Source organism: Bombyx mandarina, chromosome 15 (assembly GCF_030267445.1).
Source record: "Bombyx mandarina strain Sakado chromosome 15, ASM3026744v2".
NCBI classification, from domain to species: domain Eukaryota; kingdom Metazoa; phylum Arthropoda; class Insecta; order Lepidoptera; family Bombycidae; genus Bombyx; species Bombyx mandarina.
In genome coordinates, this window is record NC_143221.1 from 14465086 (window position 1) to 14480504 (window position 15419).

Consider the following 15419-nt stretch of genomic DNA (forward strand, 5'->3'; position numbering starts at 1 on the left):
CACTTGACAAGGCTTCAATACTTGAGGGCCAGCACAAAATGCTCTTGAAGAGTTTATTGTCTCTCGTACATCTGACTTCATCAAGAAGATCATTGAAAAATTGCCACTACGCTGGAAAGGTGCATCGATACCATTCATGGGTATAATATGTTTTCACACATTCATGAATTCATAGAAAAAAATGACTTTCACTTTCTGCCTACTAAAGGGCAATTTAATAGGAAAAATCTAATATGGCGTAACTTAGGTCATTTATATTTTATTTCATCTCAGAGAAGTATCTATAGAACAGACTTTGAATGATATAATAATGATAAAATAATGGTACTGAAATGAAAATGCAATAACATTGAGCTATACTTATATAATTAAATGGTTACTAATTTTGGTAGAATAATTCAAAAAAGAAAAGATGAATGATGATATAATAAGAATAAATTTGTACTGAAAATTATGAAAAAAATAATAATAATTTATCATTTTCAAATTAAAAAAATAAAATTGATATTTACATAAGCAGTATGTAGTTGCAGTATGTACTTTAAAAATAATCTACTTATTCTCTATTTTATCAGGTGATAAATTCAACTTGGCCTGTATTATTGGATCGTATATAAAAGCTCTGAATCGGTTAGCCAACATTAATTGTTGCAGCAGATTGTTCGTGATCATGTTGGCTCTAAGCTTGGCCGTGGCTGTCGCAGCCAACTTGTTCGCTTCCACTCTATGCACCCAGAACTACACTGAAGCTCGGCTTAGATTTTGTGAAGCCAACACTCGCCTGTGTGGAATAGGAATCGACGTAAGTGTAGCTTTGTTTTTTTAAATTTAGATATTGGTTGTTGAATGTAATTTCTGTAGATTTACCACGATCTCCGTGTTAAATCCCGAATTGGTGATTTTGTTCTTGTCTCGTTGTATGCTAGTACATAGCATACAACTATGCTATGTAGATTATTTTTTATAACTTAGGTGGGTGGACGAGTTCATGGCTCACCTGGTGTTAAGTGGCTACCGGAGCCCATAGACATCTACAACGTAAATGCCGAAATAGGTAGGGTGGTGGTAGCTACACGTGCCTAAGATGTTCTACCACCAGTAACTTGTAGAATAATTAACAATCAAAAAGAAAAACCTCCTGTCACTCAACAACCCACGTCCGATCCTCGCATAAGACAGACAGAACTCATAAAAAGGCAAAGGGGGAGAGTGAAGCGCTTAGTGTGGAGCACATCTCTCTAATCACCCTCCCTCTCGGGACGCTGGACCGGCGGTCGTCCGCGCCAGACCCTCGGTCGGCAGGCCGCCTAGATGGCGCCGGTTAGAGTGAGTTATCCTACGGAATACCCCGCTGGGTCAGAACCAGCGTGGGTCGAAGATAGCCGGCTTTTCATCAAACGGATGCTCTCGCGTAAAAGGCGTGCAGAGCAGCTTGCAAGTCGTCTTCTCAGGCCCCTTCGCCGGTCCCCATATCGACGTGTGAGGGAGACCCGAAATACTCAGAGAGCTAGGGCTTGAGCGACATCTGCCTCCCTGGCTCCCGCTCGACGCCAGCGGGCTTGTGCGTCTCTCACGCGCTCTGCCGCCTCCGCCATCTGCGAGATGGTGCACTCGCAGAAGTTGAGCACTGCCTTCCACGACTCACGATGTCACAACACTCGGCAATGACAAGTCGTCCCCTATTTTTGCGACAAGGTCACGTCGCCGCAACCACAATGGTGGACTCTGCTGTTGGCTAGGCTCAAATCCGGTGCAGGAACTCAACGAAACAACCATGCACAGTGAGCACCTGCGTGAGCCGGAAAGTGAGGCGTCTTCTGTCACGATTTACCCAATCCAATGCGATAGCCACGGATAGCCCTGAGCACGATGTTTCGTTGCGGCCTTTGCAGCAGCTTCGCTACCTCCACGGCCAGAGACTGGACCCACACAGGCGCTCCGTATAAGACCATTGATCGCACTACCCCTGTATAGAAACGGCGCGTCACTTGGTAAGGCTCCCCGACGTTGGGAAGAAGCCGGCTTAACGTGCCGGCCACCCCCAACAAACGAGGGACCAGGTTCTGAAAGTGAGCACGGAAGGTCCAACGACTGTCCAGAATTAGGCCGGCCGAGGTACTTCAACTGCACCCCAATCTCGATACGAACGCCTCCAACCACGATATGGGCATCGACAGGTGGCACTCTCCGGGGTCTGTGGAACCACATGGCCTCGGATTTACTGAATGCTACGTCGAGGTCCAATCTCCTGATTTTGCCAACGACATGCGCCACCCCAGCTATGGCAAGACGAGCAGGCTCAGCAATGCCCCCCGGTACAAGACCCCACCGTGTTCGGTACACGTGACTGATCTGTCCTCCAAGTAGGAACCCACCAGCCGGCGAAGGTAAGGGGGCACTCTGTGTCTTTCCAGCGCTCCCCCCCCAATCGCGGATCAGGGCAAGGTGTTAAGCGCATTGGCGATATCGAGCACCGCCAAGGTCACCCCACCCCCGGAGATGGCCCGAACGCGAAGGATCGCGTCTACCGTTGACCACACTCTCGGAAGCCATACTGCTCCGCCGACAGATTGGGTCTCACCCCGACCAGACGCTGAATGATGCGGGCCGCCAGAATGAGTTCCAGCAGCTTGCCCACTTCATCCAGCAACACGATGGTACGGTACCGGCGCCCGGCGGATTCCGCCGCCGGGCGCCTCTCCTTTCTCAACAGCACGAGTCTGCCCGTCCTCCACGATGAAGGAAACCGTCCCGATTCGAGGCAGGAGTTGTAAAGAGTCGGTCCACTAGGGCACCAAGAGCCAAGGCCCAAACCCGGGCACGGATGCCGTCCGGGCCGGGCGCAGTGTCCTTAGCGCACATTTTGCGCACGGCCACACAGAGCTCTGCCCCCGTTATGTGGGGCACCTCAGCAGGGGCATCGCCGACGTATTCTGGCTGCGCGCCTATAGCGGGAGTGATAAATCCCTCCCACTCCTGCAGAAACGCTCCATGATCGGGGGGGGGGAACATGGGTGCATTTTATTGCGCACCGTATGATAGGGGCGCCTCCACGAATTCTCATCCAGCATCTCTAGGAGACCCTCCTTGCGCGTTCTGACGCCGCTTTATGGCCCGGCTGGCCCCAGCAGAAACACAGACCGCTGCGGTTAACCGAGCTGGTGCACCTAGCGAGGCCATGCCCGGTGCTAAGGCAACGGAGACACCGCCAGGCACGGGGTTCTTAGAGACGCACGTGGTCCACTATACAGCCCATGCGCAGTCTTCCCGGATCCCCCGTCGAGATTTATTCACATAACATATTTTAATTAATATCTTAATACCAATCCCAATCTATGCAAACTAATAACTATTTCTTCTATCGGTAATTGTGAACTGCTTCATCAAATTGAAATTTTTTGTAGCAATGGTTCCAATATGAACCCGAAAGGAATCAGGTCTCCAGAGCGCTTCCACTATTGTTCATGTTGAGTGAACTCTCCTTAAACAGCAAAGAGGATACTACAGCGGAACTGTACAAAAACCTTAATTTGCGATCGGAAGATGAGGTAAGTATTATCTTCAAATTTATGCTAACGACATGCGCTTGTAATGAAATTCACTTTTCACGTAGTCTTTTGGATTTGATATACCTTTTTTCATGTTATACATTAATATGTATGTATGAAATAGTGTTTTATTTTGTCTTCGTTTAATAATTACAGGTCGTAAGCGTCAACCAGATTGCCTACGAAAAGACAAATAAAAAGAACGAGATTTACCAATCGACTCTGATATTGAACGCCTACACTGATATCGATTCTCCGTTCTCTGAAACCTTCATACAGAATTTCGCTAAAGTTTTCAATGGAACCGTTAAAAATATTGACTATTGTGATGATGCCGTCGCAACTATCAGGGATTCGGTAAGCGTTTTTCACTTTTGCTTTGTGTCGTCATCAGAAATTGAGATAAATATCAATATATGTCACGTCGCGGCTTGTAATATTTTTAGTCTTAACTTATTGAACTTAAGTCAATTCACTTCGGCACAAACGTAAAAGCCATGGTTTTATGGAAGCCTTGACTTAATATCTTATTAATTTTCTAGTAAATTATGTGTTCGATAATTTGCAGCTACAAAGCGACAGTGGAAACGACATAGAAATTGCTCTGAAAGACGGCGACATCGATAAGGAAACCGGTATAATTCTCACAGCTTACACTAACATTTATGTGAGTATTTTCATAATTCATTTCGTTTATTTCGATTAAAAAATACATAAAATATTTTATTATGTACATGTAAAATATATCAACGAATTTATTAACAGACAACACGTTTCACTTTTCTTCCCTTCTCCTCTCTATAAACAGAAGCCTACTGCAGGCACTATCATTACTGTAAACTATATTATCACATTGATAAAAAAAATAGTTTAAAAAAACTAACAAAATACGCTTTTATAGAAAATCCAACTAATAAATAGAAAATAATTTTTAATAAATTTGAATTAAAAATAGTGTAAGAAAAAATTATTTTATTGTAAAAAAAAGCGTGGGGTGCATGGTATAAGTAGTTATAAGTTTTTTTATAAACAGATATGAGTAGAAGGGTTATTTTGATAATATCCTGAAAAGCACCCCACGCTTTTTTACAATAAAATCATTTTTTCTTACACTATTTTTAATTCAAATTTATTAAAAATTATTTTATATTTTTTAATTGAAATGTTTTTTTTCAATTTTTTTTAAATATTGAATTGTCAGCGATCCTTAATAAGTATACCAAATTTTGAGTTAATCAGACGTTTTGAAGGGGGTCAAAATCATGTTCAAAGATTCCGTTACAAACATACATACATATGTCTGAAGCTAATAAAAGCGTATTAAAAATGTAGAATTCTAGTCTTTTAATCTTATTCACCATAGTATAGTAGTACCATTGACAGTACATATAATTTATTATTATATCGATTAGTAGTACCTTATTACTCTTAGTTCACGCAGTGTTATAGAAAATAAACATTGAGTAGATACTCAATGCCAATGCCACTTCGATAAAGTTCTGTTCCTTTATAGTTACCATGGGGTCAAGCTAGCGACTCATACCGCCCGTACAAGCAGATCGACATTTCATTCACAGCACTAGACGGAACACAAAATAATAAACAAGCATGGTACTCGGAGGGTGCGGGAAAATACGCGGAAATCGAAAATCTTGGCATCAAGGTACACACTGATCTGTTTAAATTAAGTTCATGTTCAATTTACATTTCACAAATTGTATGTTTTAACTTTTGATCGTCCTATTGTACTCTCTTTTTCTCTCTTTTCATTTACCAGATCTTCCAGTTTTATTTGAGAGGTGGTATTTCCGTCGTCTTGGGGACTTCATTAAATGACAACGAGGATCTTAGCGTCGCATTTAACAAACTCCGCGATCCCGCGACGCTGCCGTATATCTTGACGCAAACCGAGTCTAAATACTTGAAGCTCGCAGTTCCGATCGAATTGACAATTAGAGATTCACGTGATTATGTACCTGAAGTTAAAAGGGTCTGTAAAAGTTATTTACTTATATATAATTTAAAAAAAAAAGATTTATTTACACAATATCGCTAGGTTATTTCAATGGTGAAACTGCGGCTATACTATACAAATTGAGACCTAGACCATACTATGTCTGTCAGGTGGATAGCGTTATTCACATTGGGGTCTCACTAGATCACGGAAACTATTTAACATCATGTCACATGTCTATGGAATAAATAAAAAATACCCATATGCACACGTCCGGCGCATGCGGCGTTGAGGGGCAAATTAATTTCGGTTTTTTCCCCCTACCTGTGCTGATAGCCTTGAGAGGCTATTTCAGCTTCGCCCTAACGTTTGTAGGTGAGCTCGCGGGGCTCAACCGGAGAGTTGCTAACACTGACCCTAGCAAGAGCAGTGCTTCGCAGAATCTACCACCGGATTGGAAACGCGACCCACTGAGAAGATCCGGCGAGAAACTCAGTGGGCTGTGTCTATGGGTTAGTTCGCTCGTCGAGCCCTTCGTCGCAAGCGACGGGTTCGACGAGGACGGTGACCGGTGCTTGTGGTGCCTAAAAGCACCGTTAATGGATCAGGAGGATCCGTAATGACGTGCTTTGGGCGACGTCGACGGTTTATCATTCGGTCTACTGGGTCGGGTATGTGAATTTCGGCAAATGCTCACACGCACTAATGCCAGATACCTTGATATTGACAACTGCAGTAGAGTTACACAGTCTGAAATACTACGTTATGCTCATCTGTGAATTAGTGTCCATGGCTTACCGAATGTGGTTTATGTAAGGCCACTGTTTTTTTTTAATCAAAAGCACAAACATTTCTACTTTAATTCCTAATTTGTACTAACCGTAAATTTGCAGGCCGGACTCTTGACAGAGCTTTTTGAGAAAAACTTCGACGGCTTCGATACGGTCTATGACAATAAATCAGGATATATATCCTATATGTTGAGCCATATGCGTATTGACTTCGAACAGCCCACAGAAGAGCGTAAGTGAATTTACAATCATACAGCCTCCCGAATGGTAATACAAAATTTTCAGAGCATAAAGGAAGAACTTTGGTATACTCAGTATCAGGCAGAGATGGATACTAATCTATCTAGGTATTTACTTACTGGACGGAATTTCGTGAAGGACTCCCACCATGTTGGGATGTTATATGACATTGTCTGTTTCTGCTGTAGGCCAGTCATTTGTTCCGGTTAGACCTTACACAATACGGTTGAGACATCGAGCTCATGTCTCAAGGTGGATGACGGGATTTAGATAATATAGTGTATGAGCTCTAGTAACTCTATCAGCATATACTATTTCAAATTATCCAATAAAGAATTAAAAAAAAAAGTCAGAAAAAAAGAATCGGTCTAGCCCGCATATTGCAAACAGCACATTATATATATACATACATATATTCATATGTTTTAGAAACAGCACAAACAGTGCTGCATAGTCGGTTAGCAATAACAATAAAAATATTTTTTTGCAACTTTAATTGAGTTTTAAAATATTCGCCCATTTGCACTGAATTATCTAAGCGTCTTAGCATGATGCTTAAACGAATTAAATTTATTTTGAATACATACGCAATTATAGGGAATATCGCCCTGTGTGATACATATTATGTATGTATGTACATATGTAACTTTTGGTTGGAAAGCTTGTAAGTTTAAAAAAGTTATGATTTAAATACGATTTATTAATTTCATAACAGAAGCTGAAAGCGTGGTTGCCGAGCCAGACTTCATCTTCAACAAGCCTTATTTCTTCTTGATTCTCAACAAATACAATTCACCAGGTTTCGTTGGCCTTATTACGCACTGAGTTTTAAAAAAGTTATCAAGATTCAGGACGAAATTCAACGTTTACTTTCCAAAAATGTTTTGATTGTTTAATAAAATAAATAAAAAAATCTGATCATTACTTACGATACATTTTAATTTAACACGTTCCCTTTGCTTAACCGTCGATTGAAAACTGGTAAACACATATAACAAACATACCTATTTTTTAAATCAGTTTAAGGATTGGTATTAGGATGAGGATTAGTGCCGCTGATTATGGCAATAATTAGGCGCCCAACAATACTAGACGATTGAACGCCAATTATTCATCATCAACATTTGCACGGCCTCTGTAAGGTAGCTTATAAAAACATATTACTTTAGCTTTGAATAATAAAGTTAATAAGGATTCATGGCTACGCGGAAAGTGTATATGAATATTACTAAAAGTATAAGTATGGAGTTGAGCCTCGAATGAAATACATTTGAATCTTTATACCAAGAAACAGTCTGGATTACAATGAAACTAGTTTTTGCTTGTAAGCAATAATGGTCTCTGTATAACCAGTCATTTTATACAGCTTACTTTTTCCAATTCTGCCGTGAAGCAGTAATGCGTTTCGGTTTGAAGGGTGGGGCAGCTGTTGTGACTATACTGAGACCTTAGAACTATATCTCAAGGTATGTGGCGCATTTACGTTGTAGATGTCTATGGGCTCCAGTAACCACTTAACACCAGGTGGGCTGTGAGCTCGTCCGCACATTTAAGCAATAAAGAAAAATAAAAAAAGAAATGAAATCAACAAAGGTCTTAAAACACTTAAAGGTTTATTCAATCTTTCTGCCTCGCGTTTGACGCATCTACAAGATAAGTTAACTACGACTCAACGACTCAATTCTAGACAACAAATGCACATGCAGCTCTGGATAATCATCATTTACATTGTGCCTTATGTTTCATATACCATCGTACACACAGGTTGAGATCACAAATTTCCGTTTCTTACCTAACAAATATACAAGATGAGTCATCAGTTAAGTTCTTTTGTTATGAAATATAATATCATATTTTATTTTATATTTTTTTGTTATTATAACATACATATGATATCGAATATTCTAAAAGCTGTTAAGCTATAATAAAATACTTAATTTCGTTTTTTCTTCAATATTAAGAAATAAATCATTCAATTAGTACATTATATTATATTAGATATTCTCAATCTTTTTATTTTCTATTTTTCTTTAAAGCACGACTTTTTGGTTAAATAGAAAGTTTAACAACTACTTGAGCTATTTTTATTTATTTTAAAAATACAATACTAACTATGATTTTCTACCAAATTGTAATTTTATTATAGAACTAGCTTTATGTCCGCAGTAACGCCTGTGTAAACTTAATAATCCATGGACAATGCTCCGTGTTCCGAAGTGGGAAATTCTTTCCCAGGCTTCAAACTATTTCCATACCGAATTATATCCGAATCGCTTCAATGATTTGAAATTAAAATCGTAACAGTGAAACGTACAGACACGTGATATTATATTATTTGTATTTGTAATGAAATGTAAATAAAGAATTAAAACAATCGTTGAATAAAAACTTTTTTTTCACAAATTCATATAAAATTTAAATTCCACTCGCCTTAGAACTAAAAATTGTCATGGAATGCTAACAAGATGTAGCTTTGAAATTTATCTCAAAAAGTATTTATGTACGCACCTAGCTCAATTAACTTTTCTTTTAACAGAATGGTACATTATTAACATTGTTTGAAATCAAAGTGCGAGTAATATAAGTAAAGCTGCAAGCTTAACTTAAGCCGCAATCTTAAGTCTAAGCAGAATTCACACTTAAAACATACAAAACAAGTTTTAACTGGGCCACAAACCGCAACCTAATCCAATTTCACAAATGAAATTATGTTTATATTAAAATATATGATTCCCCGATTTACGAAAAAATTTACTAATAATGTTTTCCTTTCCCTATTTTTTTTTATTGCTTAGATGGGTGGGCGAGCTCACAGCCCATCTGGCGTTAAGTGATCACGACTGGAGCCCATAGACATCTACAATGTGAATGCGCCACCCACCTTGAGATATAAGTTCTAAGGTCTCAGTATAGTTACAACGGTTACGCCACCCTTCAAACCGAAACGCATTACTGCTTCACGGCAGAAATAGGCGGGGTGGTGGTACCTTCCCGTGCGCGTACAACAGGTGCAACGCCTCACGGAGCACATTCTTGTGGGGCTTAATCGACCAAAACCGTTATACACCGGAGCTCTCTTCTTCGACGTCGCAAAAGCGTTCGACAAAGTCTGGCACAATGGTTTGATTTTCAAACTATTCAACATGGGCGTGCCGGATAATCTTGTGCTCATCATACGGGACTTCTTGTCGAACCGCTCTTTTCGATATCGAGTAGAGGGAACCCGCTCCTCCCCGCGACCACTCACGGCTGGAGTGACGCAAGGCTCCGTTCTCTCTCCGCTCCTATTTAGTTTATTTATTAATGATATTCCCCGGTCGCCGCCGACCCAGCTAGCCTTATTCGCTGACGACACAACCGTTTACTACTCAAGTAGAAACAAGTTCCTAATCGCGAGTAAACTCCAGAGCGCAGCGTTAGCCCTCGGACAGTGGTTCCGAAAATGGCGCATAGACATCAACCCGGCGAAAAGCACAGCAGTGTTATTACAAAGGGGAAACTCACCGCTTATTTCCTCCCGCATTAAGAGGAGAAATATCACTCCCCCGATCACCCTCTTCAGCCAACCTACACCCTGGGTCAGGAAGGTTAAGTACCTGGGAGTCACCCTGGATATATCCATGACATTCCGCCCACACATAAAAACAGTCCGCGACCGTGCCGCATTCATTCTCGGCAGACTCTATCCCATAATCTGTAAGCGGAGCAAAATGTCCCTTCGGAACAAGGTAACACTTTACAAAACTTGCATAAGGCCCGTCATAACTTACGCGAGTGTGGTGTTCGCTCACGCGGCCCGCACACACATAGACACCCTCCAATCCCTACAATCCCGCTTTTGCAGGTTAGCTGTCGGGGCTCCGTGGTTCGTGAGGAACGTTGACCTACACGACGACCTGGGCCTTAAATCAATCCAGAAATACATGAAGTCAGCGTCGGAACGGTACTTCGATAAGGCTATGCGTCATGATAATCGCCTTATCGTTGCCGCCGCTGACTACTACCCGAATCCTGATCATGCAGGAGCCAGTCACCGTCGACGCCCTAGACACGTCCTTACGGATCCATCAGATCCAATAACCTTTGCATCAGACGCCTTCAGCTCTAATACTAGGAGCAGGCTTAGGGACCCCGGTAACCGTACTCGTCAAACTCGACAAAGAGGTCGACGTGCAACCTAACCCATGCATGAGCCCGCTGAGTTTCTCGCCGGATCTTCTCAGCGGGTCGCGATTCCGATCCGGTAGTAGGTTCACTCGCGAAGCAATTGCTCTTGAGTTGTTAGGTCTCCTTCGGACGCGCTCGGGCAGCTGTTAGCAAATCCCACCCCTCCTGGCTGAGCCTTTGCTCGCCCACCTGTCCTGGTGAAACTGGAAAGGCTTTCGGGCCACCAGTAATCTCTCAATCATAAAAAAAAAAACCTTCCCGTGCGGACACACAAAACCTCTTCCCGCCAGTAATTACGCAAATTTTAATTTTGCCGGTTAGATTTTTATTACACGGTATTATTCCTTCACCATGAAAAGCAATGCTATCTATTAGTAAATTTATGTGCATAATATTTGGTATTCAATTACGATATAACTCGACGTTATTGTTCCTCTAAAATTCTTTATGCCTTTTATTTCTAAGTGTTGCTGCTAGAACATGAGCCTTTACGGTCACTGATACAAAATCTAATTTTGAATAGTTTAGCGTTCTAGTCAAATTGCGGCACCCTTAAATTAGAGTTTCACGTCGAAACGATTTTCATCCTGCAGAAGAGGGCTATTCGTGCTATTTATAATATGCACCCGAGGGAATCCTTGAGGGACAAGTTTAAGGAAATCAAAATTCTAACTTTAGCGTCCCAATACATTTTTGAAAATTTATTGTACGTGCGTAAAAACATTGTAGAATTCCCCAGAGTCTGCGATTTGCATAATGTGAACACTAGGAACAAACATAGGCTTGCGTTGCCGGCGGCTCGAATTAAGAAAATAAGCAACTCTTTCAGGGGGCTGGGTGTACAGCTTTTCAACAAGATCCCACAAAACGTTCAACTACTACCTGTTCATAGATTTAAGAAAACTGTCAAGGAACGTTTGTGCAACAAGGCATATTATAAAGTTAAGGATTTTTACTAGATGGCACTACGTGGGAATGAGGCGTTCGCTCCTGGCCTTTTCATTTTTCATTATTATTATTATTTATTTGAATTGTATTTTTTTGACTTGTTTTTTTGTATACTGTAAATATGTTTTCTTGTTTAAAAAAAAGAAAATAGTTGAGAAAATACAAACCGCTGAGTTTGTTTCGCCGGTTCTTCTCAGGACTGTGGCTTTTTTTGGAACCGGTGGTAGAGTTAACATTTTCTTTTACATTTTGACATTCAACAAGTGTGTTTTTGATGACATCCAAGTTGAAATAAATGATTTTGAATTTGAATTTTGAATTTGAATTGAATTAATGTTTTATTCGTGTTTTCAATAATCAACTCTTTCCGACATCTATTGGCGAGTAATAATACTATTTTACTTAACTGAGGCCAACCAACCGCTTTAAAGACACAACAAGAAGGCATTATAGAAAAAAAATCATCATCTGAAATCAGCGGGCGCCAAGTCGTCGGTGCGCCCAGTCACGGCCGGAGTTCCGCAGGGGAGCGTCCTGGCACCATTCCTCTACGCTCTCTATACCAACGATATTCCCACGCTCGAGGGCAACCTCGAAGCCTGGGAAGCCGACGTGAAGTTGGCGCTGTTTGCCGACGACAGCCCCTACTTCGCGTCATCCAACTTCCCCTCTGCGGCCATTTCGAGGATGCAGAGGTTATTGGACTTACTGCCCCAGTGGCTGGACCGATGGAGGGTCGCGGTCAACGTGGGGAAGACCGCGGCTATCCTCTTCGGTCCGGTCCGCACAAGAGTCGTCCCGGGACAGCTCAGTCTCCGTGGCGCTAATGTCGAGTTTAGATCCAGCGTCCGGTACTTGGGGGTCGATATCGACCGGAGTTTGAGGATGACCGCCCACGCCATGTCGGCGTTGGCGGCCGCTCGCTATGCGAGATTCCTCCTCCGGCCGGTGTTGGCCTCCAGGTTGCCGGACAGGACTAAGCTCGGCATTTATAAGACGTATGTCCGTTCCCGTATCACGTACGCAGCTGCGGCCTGGTATCACCTCATCCCGCAGGGTATGCGGGAGAGGTTACAGGTCCAGCAAAATCTGGCTCTTCGCACGATAGTCGGAGCAGGGCGTTACGTCAGAAATGACGTAATCGCCCGGGATCTAGATGTGGAGTCGCTCGAGGAGTTCATCCGGAGGCTAGCTCGTAATCTTTATGAGCGGGCTGACGGTGAACCCCACGAGCATCTCCACAATTTAGCTCCCTTGCACGCCAGACCACCTGATGGTCGGGCGCTACCAAGGGAGCTACTGGAACCCCCGGCTATGGTAAGATAGTCGGCTTAACCGGAGTGATATGGGAGTGCTCATAATGAGTGCCCCCATGGGACTGAGCTGTCCACACTCGTCACTTCCCCCACATTGTTGGGGTGCCCCCCTATGGGGACCCATTTTCCACCCCCGAGGGTGGACCACTCCCCCGTTTGGGGAGTGTTTTAAGTCGGCCCCTCCCCGTGACGGACTTCCCCTTCTGGGGAGCCCGGAGCGGGTGAGCGCCTTACTAGTGCTGCGGCTCCCTCTCTGATTTGTAGAGGCGGGCCCCTCGTATCCGCTGACTGTTGTCCTGTTGTTGTTGTAAATAGTAGTTTAGTTTAGTTTTAGTTAGCGTGTAGTTAGTGAGTAAGGAAAAAAAAAAAAAAAAAATTGCTTTAGGAAGCAGAGGGACAGCAGCCGGCGCCGGGGTGTCACCGCCGCGGGCATCAAGCCGTCACCAGACTGCCCATCGTATTATATATAAATATATATAGATGTAAGTTGCCGCCGAACACGCAGCGAACAGCGTACCTATCCCCAAATCCTCCCTGCATCATTTCACCCCTGCCCTATGATGGCAGGGAGTTTCAGCCCGGGTAGTGGGGTTTGCCCCGAGGCCCGTTCCGTGCCCCCGAAAGGGGGTACGACGACCCTTCTTCGTCTCTTCATCTGAAATCAGCTAGAAACTATATCAATAATGATCCGATTATTTTGTTTGGTTTTTAAAATGGTTGGCAGCGTTGCTCAGAGCTTAATGAATAGCTGCAGAAAAGTCTAGAAATATTTATAGACAAAAACAGACGGTAGTTTGCACGATATTCAAATGTCATCGCATACTAGTCGTACACGACCACAAAAGCTGTAAAGTATTTGAAACGTCGAAAATAATATGACAAGGTAATCATTATAACAAAAGCGAGATTAAGCTGTAACAGTAGTGAAAATTGTGATTGCGTGTACACACTTTGGCGTTTTTTTTTTTTTTTTGGTCAGGAGGAAATCGCCGGACTTCCGCCCTCCACTGGGGACGGCGGGCGGAGCATGTCGGAGTCGAACCGACTAAAACCTCCTGTCGCTCAACAACCAACGTCCAAACCTCACATGAGACAGAACTCATGAAAAGGCAAAGGGGGGAAAGTGAAGTGTTTAGTGCGGAGCACATCTCTCCCTTCACCCTCCCCCTCGGGACGCCGGACTGGCGGTCGTCGGCGCCACGACCACCAGCCCTCTCGGTCGGCAGGCTATCCGGAGCCCGCCTAGATGGCGCCGGTTAGAGTGAGCTATCCTACGGAATACCCCGCTGGGTCAGAACCAGCGTGGGTCGAGGATAGCCGGCCTTCCATCACCCGGATGCTCTTGCGTAAAACGCGTGCAGAGCAGCTTGCACGACGTCTTCTTAGGTCCCCCTCGCCGGTCCCCAGACCGACATATGAGGGGGACCCGAAACACTTAGAGGGCCAGGGCTTGGGCGATATCCGCCTCCCTGGCCCCCGCTCGACGGCGGCGGGCTTGCGCGTCTCTAACGCGCCCCGCCGCCTCCTTCTGCGAGATGGTGCACTCGCAGAAGTCGAGCATCGCCTTCCACGACTCGTCGTCGCCGAGCATCGATGCCACAACACTCGGCAACGACAAGTCGTTTCCTATTTTTGCGACGAGGACACGGCGCCACCCCTCCCATGCGGGGCAGGCGACGAGCGTATGCTCTGCCGTGTCCAAGTCGCAATCACAATGGTGGCACTCTGCCGTCGGCTCGGCTCTGATCCGGTGCAGGAACTCACCGAAGCAACCATGCCCAGTGAGAACCTGCGTGAGCCGGAAAGTGAGGCGTCCTCTGTCACGATTCACCCAATCCACAAGGACTGGGCGAATCGCCTCGACGGTCCTACGACCAGCCGAAGGATCGGCCAGCCGCCTGGACCATGATTCCAGCACGGACCGCCGAGATTGGGCCCTCCGCGCTCTGACCACACTGGGGCTGGGACGCGCCACGCCCCGGGCACGAAGGTCAGCCCGCCACTGATAGTCAGCGGCGAGCGCCTCCGCTTCCAGAACCCAAGGCGGCGTCCCAGCCAGTACACACGCCGCCTCGAAGGAGATGGTGCGATAACCACGAATGACCCTGACCGCGATGGTGCGTTGCGGCTTTTGCAGCAGCCTCGCCACCCCACGGCCAGGAACTGGCCCCACACGGGCGCCCCGTATAGGGCCATTGATCGCACCACTCCTGTATAGAGACGGCGCGTCACCTGGTCAGGCCCCCCGATGTTGGGCAGAAGCCGGCTTAACGCGCCGGCCACCCCCAACAAACGAGGGACCAGGTTCTGAAAGTGAGCACGGAAGGTCCAACGACTGTCCAGAATGAGGCCGAGATACTTCAGCTGCACCCCGACCCGATACGGACGCCTCCAACCACGATATGGGCATCGACAGGTGGCACTCTCCGGGGCCTGTGAAACCACATGGCCTCGG

General features: G+C 44.6%; 1 protein-coding gene across 1 annotated transcript; it reads left to right on the forward strand.

The window, feature by feature from the left end:
• Window positions 1-629: 629 nt before the first annotated feature.
• Window positions 630-7406, forward strand: LOC114248580 (uncharacterized). Its single transcript, XM_089733422.1, has 8 exons — window positions 630-802; window positions 3405-3548; window positions 3705-3905; window positions 4117-4215; window positions 5062-5211; window positions 5326-5538; window positions 6396-6525; window positions 7249-7406. Exons 1-8 carry the CDS (start codon window positions 671-673, stop codon window positions 7356-7358), a joined length of 1179 nt encoding a protein of 392 aa, XP_089589548.1. The 5' UTR covers window positions 630-670; the 3' UTR covers window positions 7359-7406.
• Window positions 7407-15419: the final 8013 nt, after the last annotated feature.

Excerpts from the sequence above, each read along its gene's own strand:
- LOC114248580 (XM_089733422.1), top strand. The coding sequence starts at position 671 with ATGTTGGCTCTAAGCTTGGCCGTGGCTGTCGCAGCCAACTTGTTCGCT. Across the intron at positions 3,549-3,704 it reads ATTTGCGATCGGAAGATGAG|GTCGTAAGCGTCAACCAGAT; the intron begins GTAAGTATTATC and ends TAATAATTACAG. Across the intron at positions 6,526-7,248 it reads CGAACAGCCCACAGAAGAGC|AAGCTGAAAGCGTGGTTGCC; the intron begins GTAAGTGAATTT and ends ATTTCATAACAG.